This window comes from Clinocottus analis, unplaced genomic scaffold (assembly GCF_023055335.1).
Source record: "Clinocottus analis isolate CAN_PGR_092001 unplaced genomic scaffold, fCliAna1.0.p SCAF_16, whole genome shotgun sequence".
NCBI classification, from domain to species: Eukaryota; Metazoa; Chordata; class Actinopteri; order Perciformes; family Cottidae; genus Clinocottus; species Clinocottus analis.
Genome location: NW_027175887.1, coordinates 17698388 through 17723762, shown reverse-complemented (window position 1 = coordinate 17723762; position 25375 = coordinate 17698388). Strand labels below are relative to the sequence as shown.

Genomic DNA, 25375 nt, shown 5'->3' with positions numbered 1-25375 from the left:
AACACTGTGTGTGTGTGTGTGTGTGTGTGTGTGTGTGTGTGTGTGTGTCTGTGTGTGTGATTGTACTCACAAGATGTCTTATGAGTTTTCAGATGCACTTTTTAATGGAATGACGTTACGCAAAGTAAACAGTTACACAACATGTGACCAGCATCATGGAAGTGTGTGTGTGTGTGTGTGTGTGTGTGTGTGTGTGTGTGTGTGTGTGTGTGTGTGTGTGTGCCTTGTGTGTGTCTCTCTGTGTGTGTGTTTGTGTGCACCAGCCCGAGGAAACACCTTCTTTACCTTCCCTTTAGGGGCGGGGCGTGTCCCTCCAGGTGCGCGCGCCTCCTCCCTCGCCATCCTTCCCGTTACACGCGCTGCGGCCGTCATGAGCCCACCATGGTGCGCGTGAGGTGCGTCGGGCTCTGCCTGGCTCCGTTCCTCGGCGCCGTGTTCTGCGACGTCCTGGGCCTGGTGCTGCTCTTCGTGGGCATCTTCGGCGACGTGCGCGTCTCGGGCCGCTTCTACGGGGACTTCTTGATCTACACCGGCGCCCTGGTGCTCTTCACCAGCCTGGCCTTCTGGTTCATGTGGTACGTGGGCAACGTCCGCGTGCCGGAGCACGACGGCGGCTGGACGGGGAAGAGGAGCGGCGGCGTGGCGCGGCTGGCGAGGAAGCTGACGGAGCGGCTGAGCCAGAAGCTGAAGGCCGAGCCCCGCGTCAAGCACGCGCAGGACGCGCAGGAGCGCTTCGGGGACAGCCGCGAGGAGGAGGGGGGCACCACGGCGGCGCCGCGCGAGGCCAGCCGGGTCACGTGGGGCCGCTCCACGGCGTACCACAACGAGGGCTACGAGGAGTCCGTGGACGCCCCTTCTCTGGCGGGCTCCGACCCCGAAGAAAAGACCCAGATCTGAACCACGTGACGCAACTTGATGGGTAGTTTCATGAAGAATTATCTTCATCATCATGACGTCATGCAGCCCCAGAGCTGAGGTACTTCAGTGTATGTGAGTTCCACTGTCAGATAAGGAGGTAATTTCACTGTGAGTCACTCTTTATCTCACAGACTTTCATACTGATAAAGAACATGAAGAGAATATTTATGGTTCACATGAAGATTACATTCACAACCATTAACCCGTGAATAAATACCAATATGTAAAGTTTGATTTACGTTATATTATAACCAACTTTCATAGTTTTTTTCCACGAAACCTTCGAAATTGTGACCCTAATTTTTTTTTATTATTCCTTTGTATTTAATTTGACTTATTTCACTATTTATTTCACCTTATTTGTACATTTCATTTCCAAACATCGAGGTCCAAATGACATTTCAAAGCTTTCTTTACACTGTCATGCAAAGCAGGATTGGCAACTAGTAATTGTAAATGTTTATATATATATATATATATATATATATATATATATATATATATATATATATATATATATATATATATATATATATATATAATGTATGTGTGTATATACGTATGTATGTGTACACCGCTGCAGCACATAATACATGTAAATGATGGAACATTTCATTCAGGTTTTATTTTGAAAGTAAAATCCAGTTATACTTCACTTCATATCGTCCTGACGAGGCTCATTTCACTTCAACAAGTTTCTCAACAGCGACCGGAGCGCGCGGGTTCAGAGCTCAGCATCCTTATTGAATAAAACCACAACGCAAAACCCTTTAAGTGGTACCGACGCCACTTGATCCGCATCGCGTGAGAGGGAGCCGTGTGCGCGTCCCGCTAGGCGAGCCAGAACCTAGAACCTAGAACCTCCTGATGACGCCATCTGACTTCTACGCAGCCACCTATATTTCCATCAGACGGGCGACAAAAGGTCACGTGTGTGTGGCTGTCACGCCGCCGCAGGTCGGCATTTAATTGATAAAACGCCGCGACAAAAACACACAAAAAGTCGTTTTTTGGTCAATATCTTGGCCCAAAAGGATCGGTTGGCGTCATTGTGATTCTAGTTGGTGCTGGTTGTCTCGGGTGGAAGTAAACACAACAGAATGTGGGTCAACGGCTCCTTGTAGGTCAACCCAACCTCCTTTTTGTGCTGAAATACATAGTTATTAATGTTTGTCCGTTCAACACGGTCACATGTCCCCGTGTTGTGTCTCCATGGGTTCCGGCCCCGGCGAGGCTTCAGCCCAACGCGGCTGCCGGCCGTGTGAACCGACGCCGTGTTTGTTCCCTCGACTGGTTTGTGAAAGCGGCGCAAACACACTGGTCCGACTGGTTGGCCTCGGTGGTTTTGGGTGTTGGGTAAACACACCTGGGAAGTCCTCAAGAGAGGGTCATGTGACACGCAGGGCGACGAACCCTGAGGCGCACGGAGCGCCTCCACTTCTTTCATTTAGAGACTGGAGAACGACACGCCTTATGTAAATGTCACGGTTTAGTTTATTGCAAGTGAAACTGGCCTTGAACACACACACACACACACACACACAGACACACACACACACACACACACAGACTTCACCTGACTGACAGCCTCGCGCGCTTTAAATCAAACACATGACAACGTTACAGTAAATAAAGCATAACTCATGAGCTCCGGTCGGGGGGGCGGCGAGGGAAAGACAAACAGCGGCGGCTCGACTGGTCAAACAAGACGCTTCAGAGGAGTTTCCATTGCGTGTGTTTCCTCTTTGTGACAGTCGCTACACAATAGACGCCATTAGTGTGATGCATGAACCGTGAACAGTCAAATATTTAAAGGGAAGGCGTTTGGCGCCGTGTCCGTCCTGCAGAGCTGCTCTTTAGTCGTGGTGATGCTCTATGACCTGCTTTTTATGTTTTTATTGTGTTTTTTAATGCTCCATTTTTTAATGTGTACCTTCTGTTTTCTTAACTGTTGTCAATCTGGTTTTAACACGTTTATTTTACTCCTGAACAGCACTTTGTGACCTCTTGTCTGTGAAAAGTGCAATTAAAATAAACCTTACTTAGTTACTTTAGTTGGATATAAAAGGGGGAGGGGCTTATATTTCTTTAAATCCCAACGTGGGGGCAAGTCCAGAAGGAGCCCATTAAAAAGATGCAAGTCATTGTGTCACTAGCGGCAACAAAAAGCTCATTAATTATCAGTTTCTCTGTGTAAACACGATGCGTCTGCTACTGTCTCCTGATGCTAAAAATACACCTGAGCATGAATCTGTCGTGAGGTGTGTGGGCGGAGGTTTCGGGGACAATGGGCCGATAATGTGTCGCATTACGATGGCACCGAAAGGTGCCAAACGAGTCGCCCCAGCAAAGGAATGAAGCCGGACCGAGCGGCGGCATTCCAGGGGTGTTGTTGCTCTGTGAGGAAGAGTGAGGCGGGCTGAGAGGCAGAACGCTTCAGACGACGGGTGAAGCACTTTCCCGGAGAGACCCGACGAGACGACAGCGGCCTCATGGAGCAGAGGAAGTACCCCACCGTGTTCCTGTCGCTGGCCGTGATCCTGGACGTCGTCGGCCTCGTCCTCTTCTTCGTGGGGATCTTCGCCCCGCTGAATTTCTGGGACTTCTTCGTGCTGTCGGGGCCCCTGCTGATCTTCATCAGCCTCGTCTTCTGGATATTCTGGTACTTGGGGAACCTCATGGTGCCCAAGGACGAGCTCGACCTCAAGTCCAACATACTGTGACCTCCAGCGGCCGGAGGGAAGCGGGACGGAGTCGGCGCTGAGCTTCCAAGCCGATGGACTCCTTCGGCTTAGCAGGATGAGGAGGACGAGGAGGACGAGGAGGATGAGGAGGATGAGGAGAAGGGCCGGCTGGACAGATTGTAGCAGAAGCTTCCTCGGGGGAGGGAATAAATCATGAGTTTGTGACGCCTGAAGTTTTGCTTTTCGTGAAGGATGTGTGATAAAAAGCAAACCCGGTAAGGAAGGAACACATTTGACTAATCCCAGCAGATAAAAAAACAACAACCTCTCTCCCGCCCTTTGACTTCAGGGTGAAAACATGTTTAATATGGACAGCAGGGAGTCCTGGACTTGTTGGAGTGGACATTTTATTTCTCAGCACTTTCATTGGGAGGAGGCTTCTTCTTTTGTTTGTTGTGTTGTTAATGCACCATCATGACACTTTATGCGTTATTTATGCCATTATTATCACATGTGCATGTCGCGAGTTGATGTATTTATATGTTTTCAATGAGATGGAACAAGCTTGTGAGATGATGTGGCATTTAAACATTTAAAATGACGTGTTTCTGTGTCGTTTGTGAGGCCGCTTCATCAAAAAAAACAAAAAAAAACCGGCCAAACCGGCCCAGTGGGTTTTCTCTCCAGTCAAGAGTTAAACAGGAAGAACTAAACTATTGAGCTCTGCAGAGAGAGACAGACGGGAAACCGGCAGATTCACAAAGCGACGACGCTCCGGTGCCGAGGAACACGTGTGCCGCCGGTTTCAGCCAATGAGCGAACGAAGAAGAAGAAGAAGAAGAAGAAGAAGAAGAAGAAGAAGAAAGCGACGCAGTGCGATGTGTAGTTTGTTCACAGCAGCCGGGCGAGGGCGGTGAAAGTGATACTGCTCCACGCCCGGCTCTTCAGCCTTAATCAGCACTCAAGGATCCATTAGCTCCTCAGACATGGAGCGTTATTAATGTGTCCATCTGGGCCCGGCCCCTGAGAGAGGAAATGGAGGCAGAGGCGTAATGGGTCTCTCTCTCTTTCTCTTTCTCTCTCTCTCTTTCTCTGCAGGACACCGCCTTCTCTGTTGTGTTCAAATCCCTCCGGTCTTCTCGATGCCGTGTCATAACAATCGTAATCACAGCCGCACTCGTCTAATGCACCACGACGTCTCCTGAGAGACGGACGCCGATGACGAGAGCGTCTACGAGGACACGAGGCTCAGATACACATCGTAACAGTAATGACGACAATAACTCTATTACAACAATTACTTGAAAGAACTTGTAAGAAGTACAAATACAGAAAAAGTGATGACTAAAATAAAATTAAGAAAAGAAATTGAAGAATTACCAATATTAATAATGCTAATAATAAGTGATAATAAACTAGAAAAAGGTCATTTCAAAATATAATTTAAAAAGAAAGAAATTTCGGTGTTTTTTGTGTTTCAGTTGAAAAACTATCTGCCGATAGAAGTGAAAATTGCTTAAGATTAATTTGAAATCATATGTAATATTTCGGCCTTTCGAGATGAAAAAATACCTTAAAATTATCTGTGAAAACTTGTTCACTAGTATTAGGAAGCCTTATATCACAATTAGCCAATTAATGCTCCAAATGTTATTTTGTTAACAAGATGCATTGTCTAACAACTCACTAAAATGTTCAATGTTAAGTGATTTGGTCTCATATTTGGCTGTAGGAGGTTTTATGATTTAGTAATTAGACAAACATACTTGCTAATGTTTGTGCAGATGTACTAATAATCTTTATTGTCCACGAATGTAGTTATTAGTTAACCCTGGGCTTCACCGGTTGGTTGAAGTACATCAGAGTAAATCACACTATCAACAATACCGGACAGTGAGATTCTGTTTCCATACTTATGACCTTTTGTATAAAACACTTTTTACCATCCATGTGTGTAACGGCGCTTTTGTGGCGTCATGGTTGGTTCCAGCTCAAAACAAGTAAGGAAGCGCGATGCAGCGCGTCCTCGTTTTGTATCACACTGACTGTGAATCCCACCGTGTGGTTTCAGAGAGCTTTGGCTATTTCCCATCAGCTGGACCGCAGCACTCCTCACAAGTTCACCACACAAACACACAAAGTACAACAAGAAACAGACACATAGTCTGGACATAAACGTTAGGATAGTACAAGAAACCCAGATAGTCTGGATATGAATATTAAACTACTACTAGGAACACAGATGTGTGTATACATAAACGTTAAACTACTACTAGAAACACAGATGTGTGTATACATAAACGTTAAACTACTACTAGGAACACAGATGTGTGTATACATACACGTTAAACTACTACTAGAAACACAGATGTGTGTATACATAAACGTTAAACTACTACTAGGAACACAGATGTGTGTATACATAAACGTTAAACTACTACTAGGAACACAGATGTGTGTATACATACATGTTAAACTACTACTAGAAACACAGATGTGTGTATACATAAACGTTAAACTACTACTAGGAACACAGATGTGTGTATACATACATGTTAAACTACTACTAGAAACACAGATGTGTGTATACATAAACGTTAAACTACTACTAGGAACACAGATGTGTGTATACATACATGTTAAACTACTACTAGAAACACAGATGTGTGTATACATAAACGTTAAACTACTACTAGAAATACAGATGTGTGTATACATACATGTTAAACTACTACTAGAAACACAGATGTGTGTATACATAAACGTTAAACTACTACTAGAAACACAGATGTGTGTATACATACACGTTAAACTACTACTAGAAACACAGATGTGTATGTGCATAAACGTTAAACTACTACAAGTCAGACAGTCTATATGTAAACATGAAAATATTACAAGAAGCACACAAAGTCTATAAACTAACATACAATAAAGACAGATAACCTATTTATAATAAATAAATACCTCTTTATCTTTAAGAGACATCAAATTATTGTTAATGTTTCAGACGTGACTTCATTATATAATCTTGATAGGAAATATCATCTGATGATCAGATCGATCAGTTAACTAAAGCAATCAATCAGAAGTAGTAAATGTATTCCATTATGCAGCTCATATTGATATCAGATAAGAGATATAACAATAATGTATTTGTCCCACAGCAGAGGAAAAAGCAACAAAAGGCCTCAGGAGAAAATAGAAAGATATGTCATAAATAAGTAAATATACATATAATATATAAGTAGAAAGCCATTTTACATATAGTGCACCTGTTATGTATGAATGCTGGTAGACTTCAGGTGAGAACGTGTTTATTATTATTCTGTTTGTGAACATGACTTCCCCTCTATGAGCTTAAAATGGCTGTGATCCATGATGTCATCTTGTGGAGGCGTGTGACGGTGCATGTCTCCCTCCAGTGGTCGGCAGCGTCGAAGTTAAAGGTTAACGTGACTTGTTCTCATGACCCTTCAACTGGCATCAGAATGAGATACATGTATGCTTTTTATGTGTGGATAGCATTTCACTAACTATTTATGTTGAGTTTACCAGTAATTTGTGTGGAACTTGATGACAAACTAGAATTATGTTAAACTCACAAGAAAAGAATTGGTGATTAGCGTCTGAATTTTTTTTTTTTTTAAAGTGTGACGCATGTCGAAAAAAAGTTTATCAAAAAGGTTATAGTGTATAGCATGTGAAAAAAAGTCATATTATATGGAAAAAAATATACAAAAGTCATAATTATGTAGACATTTTTAATTATAGCATGTTGAAAAAAAGTTATGGAAAAGTGATAGTATGTTGTAAATAAGAATATATAAACTTAATAGTATAAAGCATTTGAGAAAAGTATGAAGAAAGTCATACTATGTAGAAAAAAATATAAAAAAGCAAAATATGTTTTTTTAAGTCATAGTATGTTCAAAAAGTCCTATGTTGAAAAAGTATAAAGTCATAGTTTGTCAAAAAAGTATAAAAAGTCATAGTTTGTCAAAAAAAGTATAAAAAGTCATAGTTTGTCAAAAAAGTATAAAAAGTCATTTGTCAAAAAAAGTATAAAAAGTCATAGTTTGTCAAAAAAGTATAAAAAGTCATAGTTTGTCAAAAAAAGTATAAAAAGTCAAAGTTTGTCAAAAAAGTATAAAAAGTCAGTTTGTCAAAAAAAGTATAAAAAGTCAAAGTTTGTCAAAAAAAGTATAAAAAGTCATAGTTTGTGAAAAAAGTATAAAAAGTCATAATTTCTCGGAAAAGTATAAAAAGTCAAAATTTGTCGAAAAAAGTATAAAAAATCATAGTTTGTCAAAAAAAGTATAAAAAGTCATAATTTATCAAAAAAAGTATAAAAAGTCATAGTTTGTCAAAAAAAAGTATAAAAAGTCAGTTTGTCAAAAAAAAGTATAAAAAGTCATAGTTTGTGAAAAAAGTATAAAAAGTCAGTTTGTCAAAAAAAGTACAAAAAGTCATAATTTCTCCGAAAAGTATAAAAAGTCATAATTTGTCGAAAAATGGACAAAAAGTCATAGTTTGTCAAAAAAAGTATAAAAAGTCATAGTTCGTGAAAAAAGTATAAAAAGTCAAAGTTTGTCAAAAAAAGTATAAAAAGTCATAGTTTGTGAAAAAGTATAAAAAGTCATAGTTTGTCAAAAAAAGTATTTTAAAAAAGTCTGATAAAAATCATGTATGTCAGAAAAGGTCATGCAAAAGACCATAAAAAGCATGTGAAAAAAGTATAAAAAGTCATACTATATATATAAAAAAGCATTTTAAAAAATCTGAGTATAGCATGTCGAAAGAAATATAAAAAGTAATGCATGTCAAGGAGTCATAGTATATTAAAAAATAAAATAAAGTCAGAGTATACACCTCACAAAAGTTTAAACAAATAAGTTAAAACATTTTTTATTATCAATTATTTTTCCAATAGCTGATCATTTCAACTGTATAACTGATGGGTTTTTTAACCTGAGAGATACATTGACTCGCAAACGTAAAACAAAACTAATAATTCTTCTGTTAACCAATCTTGTTTTTGTATTTTATTTACCTCAACGTCACATTCGGTTAAAGATCATGACGTCACATCTTGTCAGCGCCGTTGACACCTGATGGAAGGCCCTCAACTACACACACACACACACACACACACACACACACACACACACACACACACACACACACACACACACACACACACACACACACACACACTGTTTACAAATAAGTGGCCTACAGATGGCAGGGTCACTCACCCGGATGGTAACGAGGTCTGCATACGGGACACTACAGGATTAGACCCTGCAGCGTCATATGAACAGATCTGTCTGTCATGGCAGAACACAAATAAAACAAATACGTGTTTGCACTGATTACCGACTGTAACGAAGATAAATAAAAAACATAGCGAACTCATCATTACACAGCGACAAGATGCTGCAAAGGGGGACACGTGCAAAACCAGGCATGGAGTCCGTAGTGGAGCAGGAAGACCATCATGCACTCTGGCTGTGTTTTTTTTTTACGCCGCTTCGACGTGGAGAAAGCTGAAAGGGGAGATGGATCCTGCAAAAAAAAAAAGAAATAACCCCATATATGTGTCAGTTTCTTAGTTGTGAATGCATGAATAGTTGGAAACATCGATGCATCATCATAGTTGATCGATTCCATTTCGCTGTAGTGATTATTGTGACGGATTGCACGTGTAAACCGGTTGCTCCACTCCTTTCCTATGTGTGTGTGTAAGTGTGTGTGTAAAAAAAAAAAAAAAAAAGCATATGCGCGTATTGCTACCCACCAACCGACCTTGAATCTGTCCTCAGATTAGTTCTCGCTTGTGATTGGTCGAGGGCGCGGCGCCGCATCGGCTCCCGTGCTTCCCATTGGCGGAGCGCGCCCGTCACTCAAACCGCGTCCGCCTCTCGCTCCGTGTGGTTGGCTCTCTCCACTCCCCTTTCTCTCCGGCGGTGGGTCGGAGCCGCTGTCCCTTCGGCCTCTCGCATGTTTCCCCTCTAAAAAATTCCTGTTTTGAATTCGATGCCCCCTCTTGTAGATTTTTGATCCCGTTTCACACCGCCCTCCGTTCGGCCACAGTCGGGGCGTGCAAACACGCCGACCGGTGTCTTTTTTTTTCATTTACCCCCAAATATTTTTGGCGTTTTTAAGAGACCTCGAACCTCCCCCACACACACACACGCCACCACCACCACCGCCGCCGCCACTCGCTCCTCATCTTCCCCCAGAACATGGCCGTGTCGAGCGGATCGTCCGGGCCGGTTGCCCGGCTCGAGGGCCGTGAATTCGAGTACATGATGAAGAAGCGCTCGGTGACCATCGGCCGGAACTCGTCCCAGGGCTCCGTGGACGTTAGCATGGGCCACTCGAGCTTCATCTCCCGCAGGCACCTGGAGATATTCACCGCCAGCGACGACGGCACCAACGGCAGCGGGGATTTCTACCTGCGGTGTCTCGGTAAAAACGGGGTGTTTGTAGACGGAGTGTTCCTCCGGCGGGGCGCCCCTCCTCTGCAGCTACCGCGAATGTAAGTGTGCCCCCCACCCCCTACACACACAACACACACACACAACACACACACCAGACCCCGGTGGACATGTGCATGCAAGCAGGAGGTGAAGCAGTCAACAACATTTTTGGCTTTTTTATTGCCCAGCGGGCTCGAGAGGACCACGTGTTTTAGCATGTTAGCAAGAACTCCACATCCTGTTCCCTAATGCCGTTTTCTTTGTTGACATGTTTTGTTCGCAAACAGTGTGAATGACCCGCCGCCCCCCCTCCTTCCTTCCCTTCACACCCTTAACACGTCAAGTTATGCCCCGCGAGAGTGTAAACATTCCTCCTTGTTGTCATGCAAACATGCTAGCTAGCCGTTAGCCGCGGCGGCGTTCGCCTGCAGTTGTGAATGGAGGCTCCCTCTCTCGACCCCTAAACGTAAACAAACCAGCCCGTCCCCGCCCTGCCGGCTCACAGCGGCGCAGCCTGCGGCACCTTAAGCCTCATTGCGGCCGGCCGAAGTCATGCTAGCCGGCGTGTGTCACTAACTATATGCTCAGGTTAACGCTTGAGTAAGAATTAAATCCTAAAAAGTCAATACAATGATTAAATGACGCGTTTTTCACACGGAGATTGGTGTAGCGCCGAGAAGAGTAGTTTTTAAAGCTGCGCCGTGCAGGTCGCAGCCTGCACCTGGAGGTGTGTTGTGACACAATCTGCTTTTTAAACAAACATTCACCACGCAGGTGACTAACTTAACTTCAGTAATGGGTTTTAAACACTCACAAAGTAATAAGTCAGGTTCCACCAACCATTCTGATGAAATAATCACTAATTTCTAAAATGGCAACTTTTCAAATGGGAAGATTTGTTTTTATTCCACTGTGAACTAAATTATACTTTGTTTTTAATGTTGGTTGGAATATATTAAGCAGCTCAAGTAGAACTAACATTATTCTATTAATTACTATGCTGAAGGGCAGGAAGTTCATTCACAACTATGCTAACTATTTTCGCTTATCTGCTCATTTCCTCTCCTACACCGGTGCACATTAAGTGTGTTTGTGTTTTGGTCCTACAGAAAAAGCTATTTAACGATGTCAACGTGTCCTTTTGGGGAAATATCTGTAAAGTGTTTATCATTTCACTGAATAGTTGACAGATGAATTGACAATACGAATGAGAAGATTGAACCAAAACCGTCCGGTTTCCGTTTAGTTTTCATCTAAACGGATTTATTTGACATTTTTATCTTTTTAAAAAAAGGTGTGTTCAGTCCATGCACTGTTGTGATGAAGACAAACCTGCCAGCACGGCTCTCAAGTGATTGTGCAACTTCTCAATGTGCAACCACTTGTTTGTTCTGCACGACGGGGAGAAAAGACTTGTTTTGACTTGGTGCCGTTTCTGAACCACCAACTTTTTTTGCCTTTTTCGCTGCCGTTTTTTTGTTGTCTGCAGCTGAACACGTGTGTGTTTTTCTCGTGGTTGCTGGTTAAATTTAATTCATCATGCACACACACGCATGCATGCATCACATCACACCACGGTGGGAGCGTTGGTCTCGTATTGATCCGCCGATATAAAGAGCTTTTAATCAGCGGCGCTCTTCCTTCCCATAAGTACGACCCCGGCGCTCGGGCTCACGCTCACGCTCCTCGCTGTAATCCCAAAAGCTAGAGACGACTCTTAGACGACCCTCCACGTCCGAGTGACAGCTTGAGGCCGGCGGGTTGTATTCCAGGGATTCCTCTCTGGTGATGTAAACAGAAAGGAACGGCCTTCACCTCCCCTCCTCCCTCCCCACCTCCTCTCCCCTCTCCCACACCCTGCAAATCCTCTCCCAAGTTGGTGCTCTTCCTGTCTTGCCGTCTCCTTTTGTTTACATTCTTCTTCTTTTTGCATTGCATTGTGGGTAAAGGGGGTAAATCAACGGGAACGTTTTCTCCTTTTTTTTTCTTCCTCCCACTCCAACAAGCTTTGTTTGTTGCCGTCCTCGCAGCTTAGCAGCATAGCAACTGTGTGTTTTGTGCTCTTTTTTTGTAGTTCAGGGGCCTCATTGTTCACACGGAGAGAAATAGGGTCAATAAAGAGGCTTCAGTGAATGCATGCTTTGAGGTGGACGCTCCACAACACGCACTCTGAGCCCCACTCGCACCATCAGAAAGGTCTACTTATCTTTCAAAAGTGAAGCTTCATAGTCTCTTAAATGAAGCTCAGCTGACTCGACTTCATGTGGCCGTTCCCTCGATACTTAAATATACGATGCATAAATAAAAAGTTTGAAACAAGACTCTTCCAGCGGATCAAATGTGCAAAAATGCAGAAGATCGCTGCTGCGAGTTTGTTCCATATCGTCGTGAATTTCTTTGCGTTTGACGTCTGCAGCCTGAACATGGAGCCTGGAGAGGAGCTGCAGCCTCGCTTGCGTTCAGACGGGTGAACAGTTTGCATTTATCTGCACTTAAACAACGGCGGCAAAGCTTTGTGAGAGCAGTTAACGTGCTTCTCTCTGCCTCAAAAACTGCATGAAACAACAAATATGTATTCTTGGCGACGTCGTCCAGGATGTTTCACAGCGGGAAGTAAATAATAAAATAAAAGACTATTGAAAGCTGAGCTCTGAACTCCAGCTTCATCCCTTTAGTTCACTATTTTGTTTAATTGTGCAACACAGATGCATTTGAGAGAGAACATGCATATAAATCATCTTTATATTTATATATTGAGAAAAGTCTTGTTTTTTTTGCATTCTACCAAAACTAATGAAACATAAACTCTACAATCCTTTAGTGAATATGTAAATCCTTGATCATGAAGCTCCTTTCCACCAGTCTGACACTCTGATCTTCTTTTAAATACTTTTAAAATCTTCTATTGAAATTTTTTGAAAGAAGCTTTGAACGTCGTCATATTTTATGACGTTATCACATTTTGGAAAAAAAAGCAAGTAAAATATTTTTTGTGCCATTTAACAACCAGGAGACCACAGACAAGGTTTAGTGTTTTTTAAAGTCTTAACGCCAAGAAATACGGGTCGACGCAGAGTTTTCATTATGATAAAAAACATAGAAATGATTCCATCTTTTCCTCATTAATTTTGACTTTTCAATTTATTTCTTGTAGCCCCAAATCACACATTTCCATGACAGTTACAACACATTCAATGCACAAGACCTTTGGCTATAATAAATACACAATACATCCTGTACACGCTGCCTATTGTTCTCTATTCCCTTCACTAAAGATGCTCTCTGTCGTAAGACAACGTTTTATATTTAAACATTCGGTGTCGTCGTCTGCGAGACCGAAAAACAGCCGAAAACCTAACGGAGCGGCTCCCTGTGATCTTTTATTATTTATTGATTATATTTAGCCGCCGCCGTCCCCACGCTGTCAGCTTTGAGAAGCCGAGCGGCGTGTGATGTTATTTTAGGGAACGTCTCCGTCGCATCCAGGCGGAGAGAAGAGCGTCTCTGAGAGGAACGACATGCGCGACGCCGACAGGAAGCGCTCTCAGGCTCATGGTGATGTGAAGGTGTCGGGGAAACGGTTTCTCTGAGCGGAGGCCAACTGTGTGAGGAGAGAAAGAAAGAGAGAGAGAGAGAGCTGTCCCTGCATTCGTAACGAGATGAAACCCAATGTGCTCCTGAGTTTCCTTCAGTTCAAACCGAACATGGACAAAAGTGTCCCTCACAGGGACCCTTACTACTGAACACACTGTTTATGTTCTGTGATAAAAGACAAATGTTTCTTCTGGTACCTGTTTATGAAGGAAAATAGATTTATAAACTATATATGTATGTTTTTTTAACATTACTACTGAACATGGACCAAAGAAGGAGTGGTTTGTCCCTCACAGGGACCCTTACTACTGAACATGGACCAAAGAAGGAGTGGTTTGTCCCTCACAGGGACCCTTACTACTGAACATGGACCAAAGAAGGAGTGGTTTGTCCCTCACAGGGACCCTTACTACTGAACACGGACCAAAGAAGGAGTGGTTTGTCCCTCACAGGGACCCTTACTACTGAACATGGACCAAAGAAGGAGTGGTTTGTCCCTCACAGGGACCCTTACTACTGAACATGGACCAAAGAAGGAGTGGTTTGTCCCTCACAGGGACCCTTACTACTGAACATGGACCAGAGAAGGAGTGGTTTGTCCCTCACAGGGACCCTTACTACTGAACATGGACCAAAGAAGGAGTGGTTTGTCCCTCACAGGGACCCTTACTACTGAACACACTGTTCATGTCGTTCCCTGACAAAAGACAAATGTTTCTTCTAGTACCGGTTCATAAAAAAACAAAACAATGATAACTTGCTGTTATGTTCGGCTAAATCTGTGAGTGTTGATTTCCCTGGACGGTTTCCCCCGTTTCTCCATCACATATATGTGTAAACACACGTCTACATGACATGTGCAGCGATGCGTTCGTGGAGCTCACCAGCAGCTCGCTGGGTTTCTGTTGGCAGCGTCTTCGCATTCCTGAGTCCTTTTTAATGGTTGTTGTGGTTTTTCTTAGTTCCACGAGATATCTGACGGAGAAGCAACAACAGAAATGTCTCCAAGTAACATGTGATCCTAAAAGATGGAGCTCACACCTTTAAAAAAACATATATATATATTGAATGTGATGCATTGTGGACGTAGTTATCGTGGTTTGTGGATTTTTCGCTGTCGCCATCTTGGTTTATGGCTGACGCCATGTTTTTTGTTTTTTTTGCAACCAGTGAACAGGAAGTGACGTAGAGATGCGGTACACGTCTCTGGTGTCGACTTGTCAATCACCTTGTAGCCCCGCCCCTAAAGTGTCCCCTGCTTTATGGTCTGTTTGACTGTAAATGACCATAATGTAGTGAATGAACACCCTCGTCATCGAAAATGTTGATTTAAGTCAACAGATCTTTGATGCTGAGTTTTTCTGCCAAGAATTCAACAGAATCTTGTTTTTACCCGAGAATGTGCTCAGAAGTTTCTCACAAATATGTAATTTGCCTTGAAAAAGCACAAAGAAATGTACTAATCGACTAAAATAAACCTTTGACTGATGGACTGAAGGAGCCGGATTCAGTGAATATTAACCGTCCCGTTGGATGCATGTTTGTTGTAGCGGTGCCGAGGCGAGTTAACGGCGCTAATCTGCCGCTTTTCAACAAAGACGTGCAGCGGAGGAGAGAGAGCCTCGTTCAGTATTCACATTTTAATTAACTCACTTTGTGTCTCTCTGCTAATTAAAGTCAGCCACCGCACGCTGGGTAACGCGGCGCTAATGAAGCGCTCGCTGGTCTGATTGGTTTCCTGACGGTCCTTGAACTCATCGTGTGTGTCGAAGGCTTCCGTCAGGAAAAGAAAGCAGCACCCGTTCACACGTCTCACTTAAACTGAATACTTCAATGTACATGTGCTTTTTTCCTGCTTTTTCATTGTGTTAAATGTTTGTTTGTCTGCGGTCTGCAGGTGCACGTTCAGGTTCCCCAGCACAAACATCAAGATCACGTTCACGGCTCTGTCCACCGGCAAGAAGGTGAAGCGCGAAGCTCCGGAGTCGCCAGTGAAACCAGTCCAGCCCCAGATCTCCCCGCTGACCATCAACATTCCAGACAACATCGCTCACTTCATGAGCCCGCTGCCGTCGCCCACCGACACCATCAGGTACTCTGCTCCTGAAGGGACGCCGCTGTGTGTGAGCGTCCAGCCGGTACTCCGTCAGCCGTGCTGCTAACGTTGCTAGCTCTCCTCCTATTGGTTCTCCGTTAGCCGTGCTGCTAACGTTGCTAGCTCTCCTCCTATTGGTTCTCCGTTAGCCGTGCTGCTAACGTTACTAGCTCTCCTCCTGTTGGTTCTCCGTTAGCCGTGCTGCTAACATACTAGAATATGCTTAAAAACATAATTAAACACATTACATTATTAAAAAGCTAATTCATTAGAAGTTTTAAAGCATCACCGATAGGACAAATACAAAATAAAGCATACATAAGTAAATACAAAAAATGACAACATAGTGAGTTTTTTTTCCCACATAATATCATTTTTTAAATCTCTAGCTTGATATTATCCCTTAACGGCTTCTTTAAACTCACAAATGTGACAATAATACCGTAATTATAATATTATTATAATGCCCCTAGACCAGGACAATGTTGTCTATCTTGTAATTTATATATTTAACCAAACATCAACGTAGTTCTGTGTTGCTTTCACCCGTCAACACTGACGTGGTCGTCGGCTCTCGGCCCGGCCCCTCCCTCTCGGTGACCTTGAGGTGGCTGCTGACCTTGACATGGTCCCTGCGCGGTGAGCAGCTTAGGCTTAGTTCAGAGGCTGCAGGGCTCAGGGAGGGAGGCGCCTCCATCTCGGGTGCTTAGATCCTCTCAACTCCCCTGATCTCCAGCCAGATGGTTTCTTCTGGCGTGAAGCGTGAAGGTCACGGGTCCCTTGTGAAGGTCACGGGGACGGAAAGCGTGGCGGCGTGATGGCGGCGAGGCGGCAGGTGTAGCGCTAACGCCTCGTTTGTTTTGGGTTCACCGACGTCTTCCCAGGGTCACGTTAAACATGGAAATCCTCACCGTTAAGTCTCCCCCCTCTTAAAGCAGAGCGGATCATGAAAGTCACGGGTCGGATCAGCGGCAAATATAACTTTTACACACTTTATTGTTTTTTTAATATAACAGTCCCCCCAAAATAATTATATTTACAACCGCTCTAAAGTCTGTAAACATCAAAAGATTGTACATTTTTTGATTTTTGTCTTTGTATAAACACACAATTTAAACAAGAATGAAATAAAAGTATAATAAAAAGTATAATAATGACTTTAAAGTGTGTTTAATCTCCAATATTTATGTTATGTTCATGTGAAAACATTTGTTCGAGTTTATCACCAACGTTACATCACCATGTAACTGAAGTGAACTTCCTGTTGGTTAGCGGTGCTGCTAATGCTGCTGCTAACGCTACTAGCTCTCCTCCTACTGGTTCTCTGTTAGCGGTGCGGCTAACGCTACTAGCTCTCCTCCTGTTGGTTCTCTGTTAGCGGTGCTGCTAACGCTGCTCGCTCTCCTTCTGTTGGTTCAAACACTGATTGGTTAGAGGAACATCCGCGATGTCCCGATCACATGTTCTACTGTGAAATGACATGTTCATCACCTGGTTTATTGTAAACATTCCTTCTTGACCGTCTTGTTGTTGTTGTGTTCCAGTGCTGCTAACTCGTGCCCTTCCAGCCCGCGGGGCGCCGGCTCGTCGGGCTACCGGATGGGCGGCCGCATGGTGAGCTCCGCGGAGCTGCAGCTCATGAACGACAACTCGCAGCCGGAGAACGACAAAGACGCCTCCGGAGGCGACAGTCCCAAGGTGAGAGGAGGACGCGCTGGAGTTGAAATAACTGTTGAGACCAGAGTGTCTTCTGCGATCCATAACACCTGCGTTCCCTCCGCAGGACGACTCCAAACCTCCGTACTCCTATGCACAGCTGATCGTCCAGGCCATAACGCTGGCTCAGGACAAGCAGCTCACCCTAAATGGAATCTACAATCACATCACAAAGAACTACCCCTACTACAGGACCGCCGACAAGGGCTGGCAGGTGAGTCTGAGGCGCCGCACCGAGGCCCTGCGTTTGAGTTGCAGAGAAACCGCCATGAAGAAAAGCATGTGCCCTAAAAGTCGGGGTTAGGAGCCGCTCCTACCTGCGGTGGGTGTCCCCGCTGTAGCAAGCTAGCGCTGCTGCTAGAACCCTGCTGTAGCAAGCTAGTGCTGCTGCGAGAACCCCGCAGTAGCAAGCTAGCGCTGCTACTAGAACCCCGCTGTAGCAAGTTAGTGCTGCTGCTAGCTAACTGCTAGCTGCTGCTGCTGCTGCCCGAGTCGAGCATCGAGTCGGGACTGGTTCCGCTACCATCGGCGGTTGTTGGATCGAGCGTGAGCTAGCTAGCTTTGTGTCTCGCTGTAACTCGTCGTCTCCTCCTCTCCTCAGAACTCGATCCGTCACAACCTGTCGCTGAACCGCTACTTCATCAAGGTGGCGCGGTCGCAGGAGGAGCCGGGCAAAGGCTCCTTCTGGAGGATAGACCCGTCCTCGGAGGGCAAGCTCATCGAGCAGGCCTTCAGGAAACGAAGGCCCCGTGGCGTGCCCTGCTTCAGGACGCCACACGGACCCCTCTCCTCCAGGTCAGGGTGCCGCTCTAGTTTCATGTGAATAACGACAGATAAATGACTCGCATGAGAACGAGATGGAAACGAGATGTTTGAGATGCATCGTTGAAAAAAATATTTTAAAGATATATTTAAAAAAACATTAAGATTCAGAACTCCATTTAAAGGTACAGTACACATCAGGAAAATTAAAGTACAACTTTTTGGCTTTTGACCAAATTTAAAAGTCGTGAGAATTTGGTTAAAAGTCGTGAGAACTTGGTTAAAAGTCATATAAATTTGGTTAAAAGTCATGAAATCATTGGTCAAAAGGTGTATGAACCCGCTCGGTCTCTTCTCGGCGTTAACCCCAGCTCCTCTTTCCGACCCTCAGGAGCGCTCCGGTGTCTCCCAATCACTCGGGGGTTCTCTCCGCTCACTCCAGCGGCGTCCAGACCCCCGACAGCCTTTCGCGAGAGGGCTCCCCGGTTCCCCTGGAGCTGGAGACGACCTCGACCCCGACCCCGACCACCACCACCACGGCGGTCCAGCCCAAACTGGCGGTCATCCAGGAAGCACGCTTTGCACAAAACACAACAGGTATGAGTCTATCCTGCTGCATTCTCTCTCCTGACCACCAGGGGGAGACTCCTCTGGTTGTATAGAAGTTTATGCTTCATGTGTTAAAGATGCATTCTCTCTCCTGACCACCAGGGGGCGACTCCTCTGGTTGTATAGAAGTCTATGCTTCATGTGTTAAAGCTGCATTCTCTCTCCTGACCACCAGGGGGCGACTCCTCTGGTTGTATAGAAGTCTATGCTTCATGTGTTAAAGTTGCATTCTCTCTCCTGACCACCAGAGGGCGAGTCCTCCAATTGTTTATAAGTATATAAATTCAATACAGCATTATGTTCATTGAGTAAATTATGGTAATTTAGAATCAAATGGACCATAAAGCAGGGGATGCCTTTGGGGGCGGGGCTACAAGGTGATTGACAGGTCGACATCAGAGAAGTATATGTTATGTATAATAATAATGAACAAAGCTGCACGTCTCTTAGCATCCTAACGTACGAACCTCCCCGTGTCTCTCAGGCTCGCCTGTTAACAACCAGCCGGTACTCATAGCAGTCCAGCGTCAGTTACCTCAAACCATTAAGCCAGTGACCTACACCATGGCCTCCCCAGTGAGCACCAGCAACTCCCAGCCGACCATCCAGACGGTCCACGTCCTGCAGCAGATCCCGGCCGGCTCCCTCGGCGCCGCCGTCCTCGCCCAGCAGGCCGCCATCATCAAGGGCGAGCCGCACGAGAACGGAGCGCACGCGGGGCTCAAAGGTGAGGCAGGGGGCATGCTGGGAAATGTCGGTGTCTTTTTAGACTCGGGCTCTGAACGTTGTTGTCCTCCTCTCAGTCAAAGTGGAGGCGGTTCCCACCATCACCTCTATAGGCGGCTCCAGCCGCATCATCCAGAGCTCGCAGGCCGGCGGCGCCATGCAGACGGTCACCATCCTGCAGCAGGCGCCCATCGGCCAGCACCAGCTGCCCATCAAGGCCATCACGCAGAACGGCACCCACAGCATCACCACTGCCATCCACGGAGGCTCCGGTGAGACCACACGCAGTTCGTTGTAAAATACTACCTCCTCTGGTTGTATAGAAGTCTATGCTTCATGTGTTAAAGCTGCATTCTCTCTAATTCCCATCAGGGGTGACTCCTCTGGTTGTATAGAAGTCTCTGGTTCATTTGATAAAGCTGCATTCTTTCTCCTGGCCACCAGGGGGCGACTCCCCTGTGGTTGTATAGAAGTCTATGTCTATCTAGGGGGCGGGCTACAAGGTGATGAAGGGCGTGTAATGGTTTGCGTCCTGTAAAGACCTTTTAGCTCCATCGTTTTACGTCGTATCTTCATTGGTGTTACTTGAAGATGTTTAGTCGCCCGCTAGCTAGCTAACTAGCTAACTAGCTAACCCTTGGTCCTGGTTTTTTCCCTCCGGTTCCAGCCGTGGCGAGCCCGCTCCACCTGCTGGCGGCGCACGCCTCGGCCTCGGCCTCGCTCCCCACCAAGCGGCAGAACGGGGACCAGCAGCAGCAGCCGGCCGGCGAGCAGCCGGACGCCAAACGCCTCAAAGCGGAGGACGAGGCGGCGGCCCGAGTCCCCGTCGACTCGGACTCGGCGGCGGCGGCGAACGGCCCGGGGCTCAACTAGTTCTGCACCGCCACGCACCACACAAACCTCCCCCGCCCTCCCTCTCACTCCCCCACCACCTTCTCTCTCTCTCTCTCTCTCGCTCTCTCTCTCTCGCTCTCTCTCTCTCGCTCTCTCTCTCTCTCTCTCTCTCTCTCTCTCTCTCTCTCTCTCTCTCTCTCTCTCTCCCCCGTCGTTCCCTTCTTCCCGCCGCTGACTCCCCGAGGTGCCAAACAGGAGAGGATTCTTTTTTCTTTTTTTTTTCATTTTCACTTTTTTGTCTGTTTTCTTAGAGCGTCACGAGAAGGAAAAAATAATAAATAACATCCAACCCCCCCTTCAAAGACTGGAATGTGGGTCAAGAACAAATTAAAAAGAAATGGGACAAAGATGAACTCAAAAAAAGGTCCCGCCTCCTCCTCCTCTTCCTCTTTCTCCTCGAGCCACTGAAACAGGAAAAGTGACTTAAAACCCGAGACCACAGGAAGCCTTAACAACGATTTAACCCCTTAAGAGCTGACCTTTTGACCCTCAAAGCGGTCCAGCAGGAGGGGGGAGGGGCCTGACGCGGCTCTCGGCTGGACGCCATCTTTTTTTTTCTGTCGCATCTACCTCGTGAGCAGACGGGGGGTCGGAGGAGGAAGAGGAGGGGGAGGAGCCTCCACCGGCCGGCGTCGACGAGCACGAAGAAGCAAAAAAAAAAAAAAGACAAAAAAAATTAACGATACCAAGAAGAAAAAAACCCGGAAACCGGTCGACGCGTCCAGAAGAGACTCTGAGCCGGCGCTCGCGACCCTCTTGGCAGCTAGCCGCTCACAGCGCCGACTTCCTCTCGCCGCCGGCCGTACGTAGAAGCAGAGCGTCGTCGTTATAGGATCTATTCACTTATCTAGAGAAATAATTTAATTATAATAAAAAAAAAATTAAAAAAGGAAGCGTACAAAAATAATGAGGTCGGTGACATTTCGGTAACAAAGTTTAGAGAAATCTCACTTTCTGTTTTTCTTGTTTTTCTTTATTTCAAATGTGGACTTCCTTTTTTTTCTTCTCTGTTCGGTGAAAACAGTGTGATAGTTTTTATTTCGTAACATATTTGTTCCCCTCCTCCTCTTCCGTCGTTCTGACATATCCGTATGAAATTTGCTTAGTTATTCCTACATATTTTAATACTTGCACAGATAACCGATATAAGCATATGAAATCTCCATGTGTAGTTCCAGATGTTGACCTTTTTGACCTTGCATGTGTCCGACAGCAGAGGAGTCCTTAACTGTAAATTGAAACGGAGGAAGAAGAAGAAGAAAAAAAAAAAGAAGACCTGCTTTGTCCAAAACCAGACCTGCACTTGATTAAATGTTTGTGTTACATTATTATTGTTTGTTTATTTCCCTCTCTTCCTCCTCCTCTTCCTCCTCTTCGGCTGTGTTGACGTTGTGGTGTTGGCAGACCCCCCCCCCCCCCCCCTCTCGCCCCCCTTCCTCCAGTCCCACGACCTTTTTTGCTTGATTATTTTTACTGTCCCGGCGACCTGGCGAGTCTGTTTTTTTTTCTGATTGTACACGTTCCAAAACAATAGTAAAGGAAAAAAAATTTGATGTTTGTTCTGCTTCAGTGGAGAAATGCTTTTTTTTTTTTTTTTTTAATAAATTAATTTAAAGCCCCTTTTTTCTGCATCTTTTTGCTTTAGTTTCAGGATTGTGTCGACAGCAGATTTATTATTCTATCCTTTATTAACCTTTTGGGGTGATTCGTATCTGATGAGTCTGTTTTTCTGATTGTACATTTTACAAAACAATAGTAACGGAAAAAAAGATGTTCTTTCTCAGTGGAAAAATGCTTTTTAAATTAATTTAAAGAGCTTTTTAACATCTTTTGCTTCAGTTTAAAAATGGTGTTGTAGTTCCCCTTCGTCTCCACAGGGGGGCGACGTGGGCCGGTTATTCAGACTGTCGACTGGTGAGAAAAACCAGCAAATATAATAATAATGTATTTGGCTGAATGTAAATGATAACGGTCTTATGATGCGTTCAGGCTCTGCTCTGTAAACATGAGTACTGGCTGAACATTATCATGATGCATTCACTTGTAATCTAGTGAAATGCAGCGCAGGTGATAAACTAGAACAAATCCAGATGTTTCACATGAATATAAAATCGAGATTATGATTATATAGATTACATATAATAATATGTTTAACTTCCTAAGAGCTCTGAGCTCATCGTTACACTTCATAAGAAAAAATATATCATCTTTGAATTTTGTATTTTCATGACGAAAAGAAAACACTAAATTACTATACCAGTTAAAAAGAAAACGTGTTGAAGGTTTACATGGTGAACTTATGGAAGCCAATTTCTGCCCCTAAAAAAAGGAGAAAGCCACAATTATGACTTTTTTGTGTAAGGCAGAAATGAGCTTTTAAATAAGTTTACCTGTTTAAATAACGTAAGATGACAAATTGGGCCTCTCGTATGACGTGTGTGTGTGTGTGTGTATATATATATATATATATATATATATATATATATATATATATATATATATATATATATATATTAAAGTTGGTTCCAAGAAAAACCCAAAAGTTGAGGCAGACCTTTTCCAGCAGTTTTAACATCCGTGTGCGTGACCTGGACTGTGTGTTCGCCTTCAGGCAGAGCGGCGTGACCTCTGAATGCCGGCGTGACCCTGAAGAGGTCACCGCGACCTCAAACATGTCAACGCGCCACCCAGTGACGAGTTCAGGGACACGCGTACAAAAGCCCTCCGAGTGCAAGTCGCCGGCAGCAGAAGCCTCCGCAGCTGCACGGTATGTAAACCTTTATATTATTTACTAATATTAACCAATATCATACCAACTAATGCATCACCAAAACTAAGACTTTGTGCTTTTATAACCTTTATATTATGAACTAATATTAACTAGTGTATTATTATATACTAATATAATACTAAATTGTATTAGACATTCTACTTTTATAACCTGTATATTTTATACGAACAAACTAGTGCTTTATTATTAAAAACTAATATATTAAATTGTATAAGGACATTATACTTTTATAACCTTTATATTATATACTAATATAAACTAATGTATTGTTATAAAAACTTATATAATGCTAAATTGTATTAAGACATTTTACTTTAATAACCTTTATATTATATACTAATGTAATACTAACGTGTATTAATACATTGTACTTTTAAACCTTTTTATTATATAAACTAATATAATAGTTAATTGTAAAAAGACGTTGTACTTTTAAACCTTTATATTATAAACTAATATAATAGTTAATTGTATAAAGACATTGTACTTTCATAACCTTGTTGTTTTAACTTTGGAAGCTTATTCCTGCCACAAAAAAAAGAAATAAATCATAATTATGACTTTTTTGTGACGGTCATGGTCTTCCGTACCTGACGCTGTTTTCACTGAGAGCTTTTCCTTCTCTGCAGGTTTGTTGAGACAACATGAGAGTTTCCGTCGTCCTCCTCCTCATCTCCGCGCTGGTGGGCGGTAAGCCTCCGTGTCTTTCTGTGAATACTTATATAGATTATTTTATCAAAAACGCAACGGCAGGAAAACAATAATCTCTACGGGTGATTTTCTTTCAAGGAAAAAAAAAATCCAAAAAATGCTCCTGAAATGAGAAACGTTTCTGTCTGAGTGTCTTTGAAAAATAATAAACTGAATATATTTGGGTTTAGTACTTTTGGGTCTGCTGTTTTCTTGACAAAACAATCCTCTTTTTGGTTGTTACAGCGCCACCATCTGGCCAAAAATGCACAATAGCTCAAAGGATGAAGCCACATGAAGAACTTATCACATTATGACACTTGTTGTAAAGCTCTCTCTCTCTCTCTCTCTCTCTCTCTCTCTCTCTCTCTCTCTCTCTCTCTCTCTCTCTCTCTCGGCCCCTCAGGGAGCGTGGCCTATAGGTCCCTGGTGTTCCCCCAGGAGACCAGCACCAGCTACGTGGAGATGATCCCCCAGAAGCCCCTGAGCCTGAAGGCCTTCACTCTGTGCTTCCGCGTGGCGACGGAGCTCAAGGGCGAGCGCGAGGTCATCCTGTTCGCCTACCGGACGCCGGACTTCGACGAGCTGAACGTGTGGCGCGAGCTGGACGGAAGGTGACTTCCTCCGCCGCTGCACCAGACTCCCTTTAAAAAACTTACAATTTAACTGCAGCAGCTTTTTGAAGCAGAGCATTTCACTACAATTGTGATACGATGTTGATACATTAACGCTGCGTTCCCTCGCCGTGTGCGCAGGTTGTCCCTCTACATGAGCGGAGACGGCGTCTTCTTCGACCTGCCCCACATCAACGCCCTGGAGACCCACATTTGCGTCACCTGGGACTCCCTCTCCGGCGCGGCCACCGTCTACATCGACGGCAAGAAGAGCTTGACAAAGATCTACCGCAAGAACCACAAGGTGCGCCCCGGCGGCAAGGTCATCATCGGACAGGATCCCGACAATTTCGTGGGGAACTTCGACCCCAAGCAGAGCCTCGTCGGGGAGATCAGCGACATCAACATGTGGGACGTCGTCCTGTGGCCCATCGGCATCCAGGAGTTGTTCGACGGGAAGAGGGTGGTGCGAGGAAACATCTTCGACTGGGATACCGCTGAGCTTCAAATGCACGGAGATGTGCATGTTATGGACACCGTGCTGTAGAACGACACACACACACACACGTGTGACATGTCGGATTAGAGAAGCGACATGAAGTTCTATACATTTACCTGCAATTCTGCTCAGTTACAATAAAAATGTATTGTGACAATGCTGTGGTGGCAAATAGTACGTTATTCATGTGTTAAAGCTGCATTCCCTCTCCTGACCACCAGGGGGTGACTCCTCTGGTTGTATAGAAGTCTCTATAAATGACTACTTTTGAGGGGTTTTTTTGTGGCGTAATGATCAA

The 25375-nt window shown here is 44.4% G+C and overlaps 3 protein-coding genes across 3 annotated transcripts; all 3 read left to right on the top strand.

Moving 5' to 3' along the window:
- The first annotated feature begins 381 nt into the window (after positions 1-381).
- Positions 382-1356, top strand: LOC137787174 (transmembrane protein 238-like). Its single transcript, XM_068579468.1, has one exon. It carries the CDS (start codon positions 382-384, stop codon positions 895-897), a length of 516 nt encoding a protein of 171 aa, XP_068435569.1. The 3' UTR covers positions 898-1356.
- An 8183-nt stretch (positions 1357-9539) lies between these two features.
- Positions 9540-22105, top strand: LOC137786769 (forkhead box protein K2-like). Its single transcript, XM_068578863.1, has 9 exons — positions 9540-10146; positions 15579-15773; positions 17321-17474; positions 17560-17706; positions 18094-18287; positions 18646-18851; positions 19348-19590; positions 19667-19861; positions 20257-22105. The coding sequence occupies exons 1-9, from the start codon at positions 9851-9853 to the stop codon at positions 20460-20462; spliced, it is 1836 nt and encodes a 611-aa protein (XP_068434964.1). The 5' UTR covers positions 9540-9850; the 3' UTR covers positions 20463-22105.
- A 1125-nt stretch (positions 22106-23230) lies between these two features.
- LOC137786749 (C-reactive protein-like) lies at positions 23231-25236 on the top strand. The gene is made up of 4 exons (XM_068578827.1): positions 23231-23250; positions 23904-23964; positions 24371-24578; positions 24720-25236. Exons 2-4 carry the CDS (start codon positions 23919-23921, stop codon positions 25123-25125), a joined length of 660 nt encoding a protein of 219 aa, XP_068434928.1. The 5' UTR covers positions 23231-23250; positions 23904-23918; the 3' UTR covers positions 25126-25236.
- The last annotated feature ends 139 nt before the right edge of the window (positions 25237-25375 follow it).

Bases quoted from the DNA above. Each gene is read 5' to 3' on its own strand.
- LOC137786749 (XM_068578827.1), top strand. From the start codon at position 23,919: ATGAGAGTTTCCGTCGTCCTCCTCCTCATCTCCGCGCTGGTGGGCG. The intron at 23,965-24,370 runs GTAAGCCTCCGT...TCGGCCCCTCAG, and splicing joins CATCTCCGCGCTGGTGGGCG to GGAGCGTGGCCTATAGGTCC. The intron at 24,579-24,719 runs GTGACTTCCTCC...CCGTGTGCGCAG, and splicing joins TGGCGCGAGCTGGACGGAAG to GTTGTCCCTCTACATGAGCG.
- LOC137787174 (XM_068579468.1), top strand. From the start codon at position 382: ATGGTGCGCGTGAGGTGCGTCGGGCTCTGCCTGGCTCCGTTCCTCGGC.
- LOC137786769 (XM_068578863.1), top strand. From the start codon at position 9,851: ATGGCCGTGTCGAGCGGATCGTCCGGGCCGGTTGCCCGGCTCGAGGGC. The intron at 18,288-18,645 runs GTCAGGGTGCCG...TCCGACCCTCAG, and splicing joins CACGGACCCCTCTCCTCCAG to GAGCGCTCCGGTGTCTCCCA. The intron at 19,591-19,666 runs GTGAGGCAGGGG...TCCTCCTCTCAG, and splicing joins AGCGCACGCGGGGCTCAAAG to TCAAAGTGGAGGCGGTTCCC.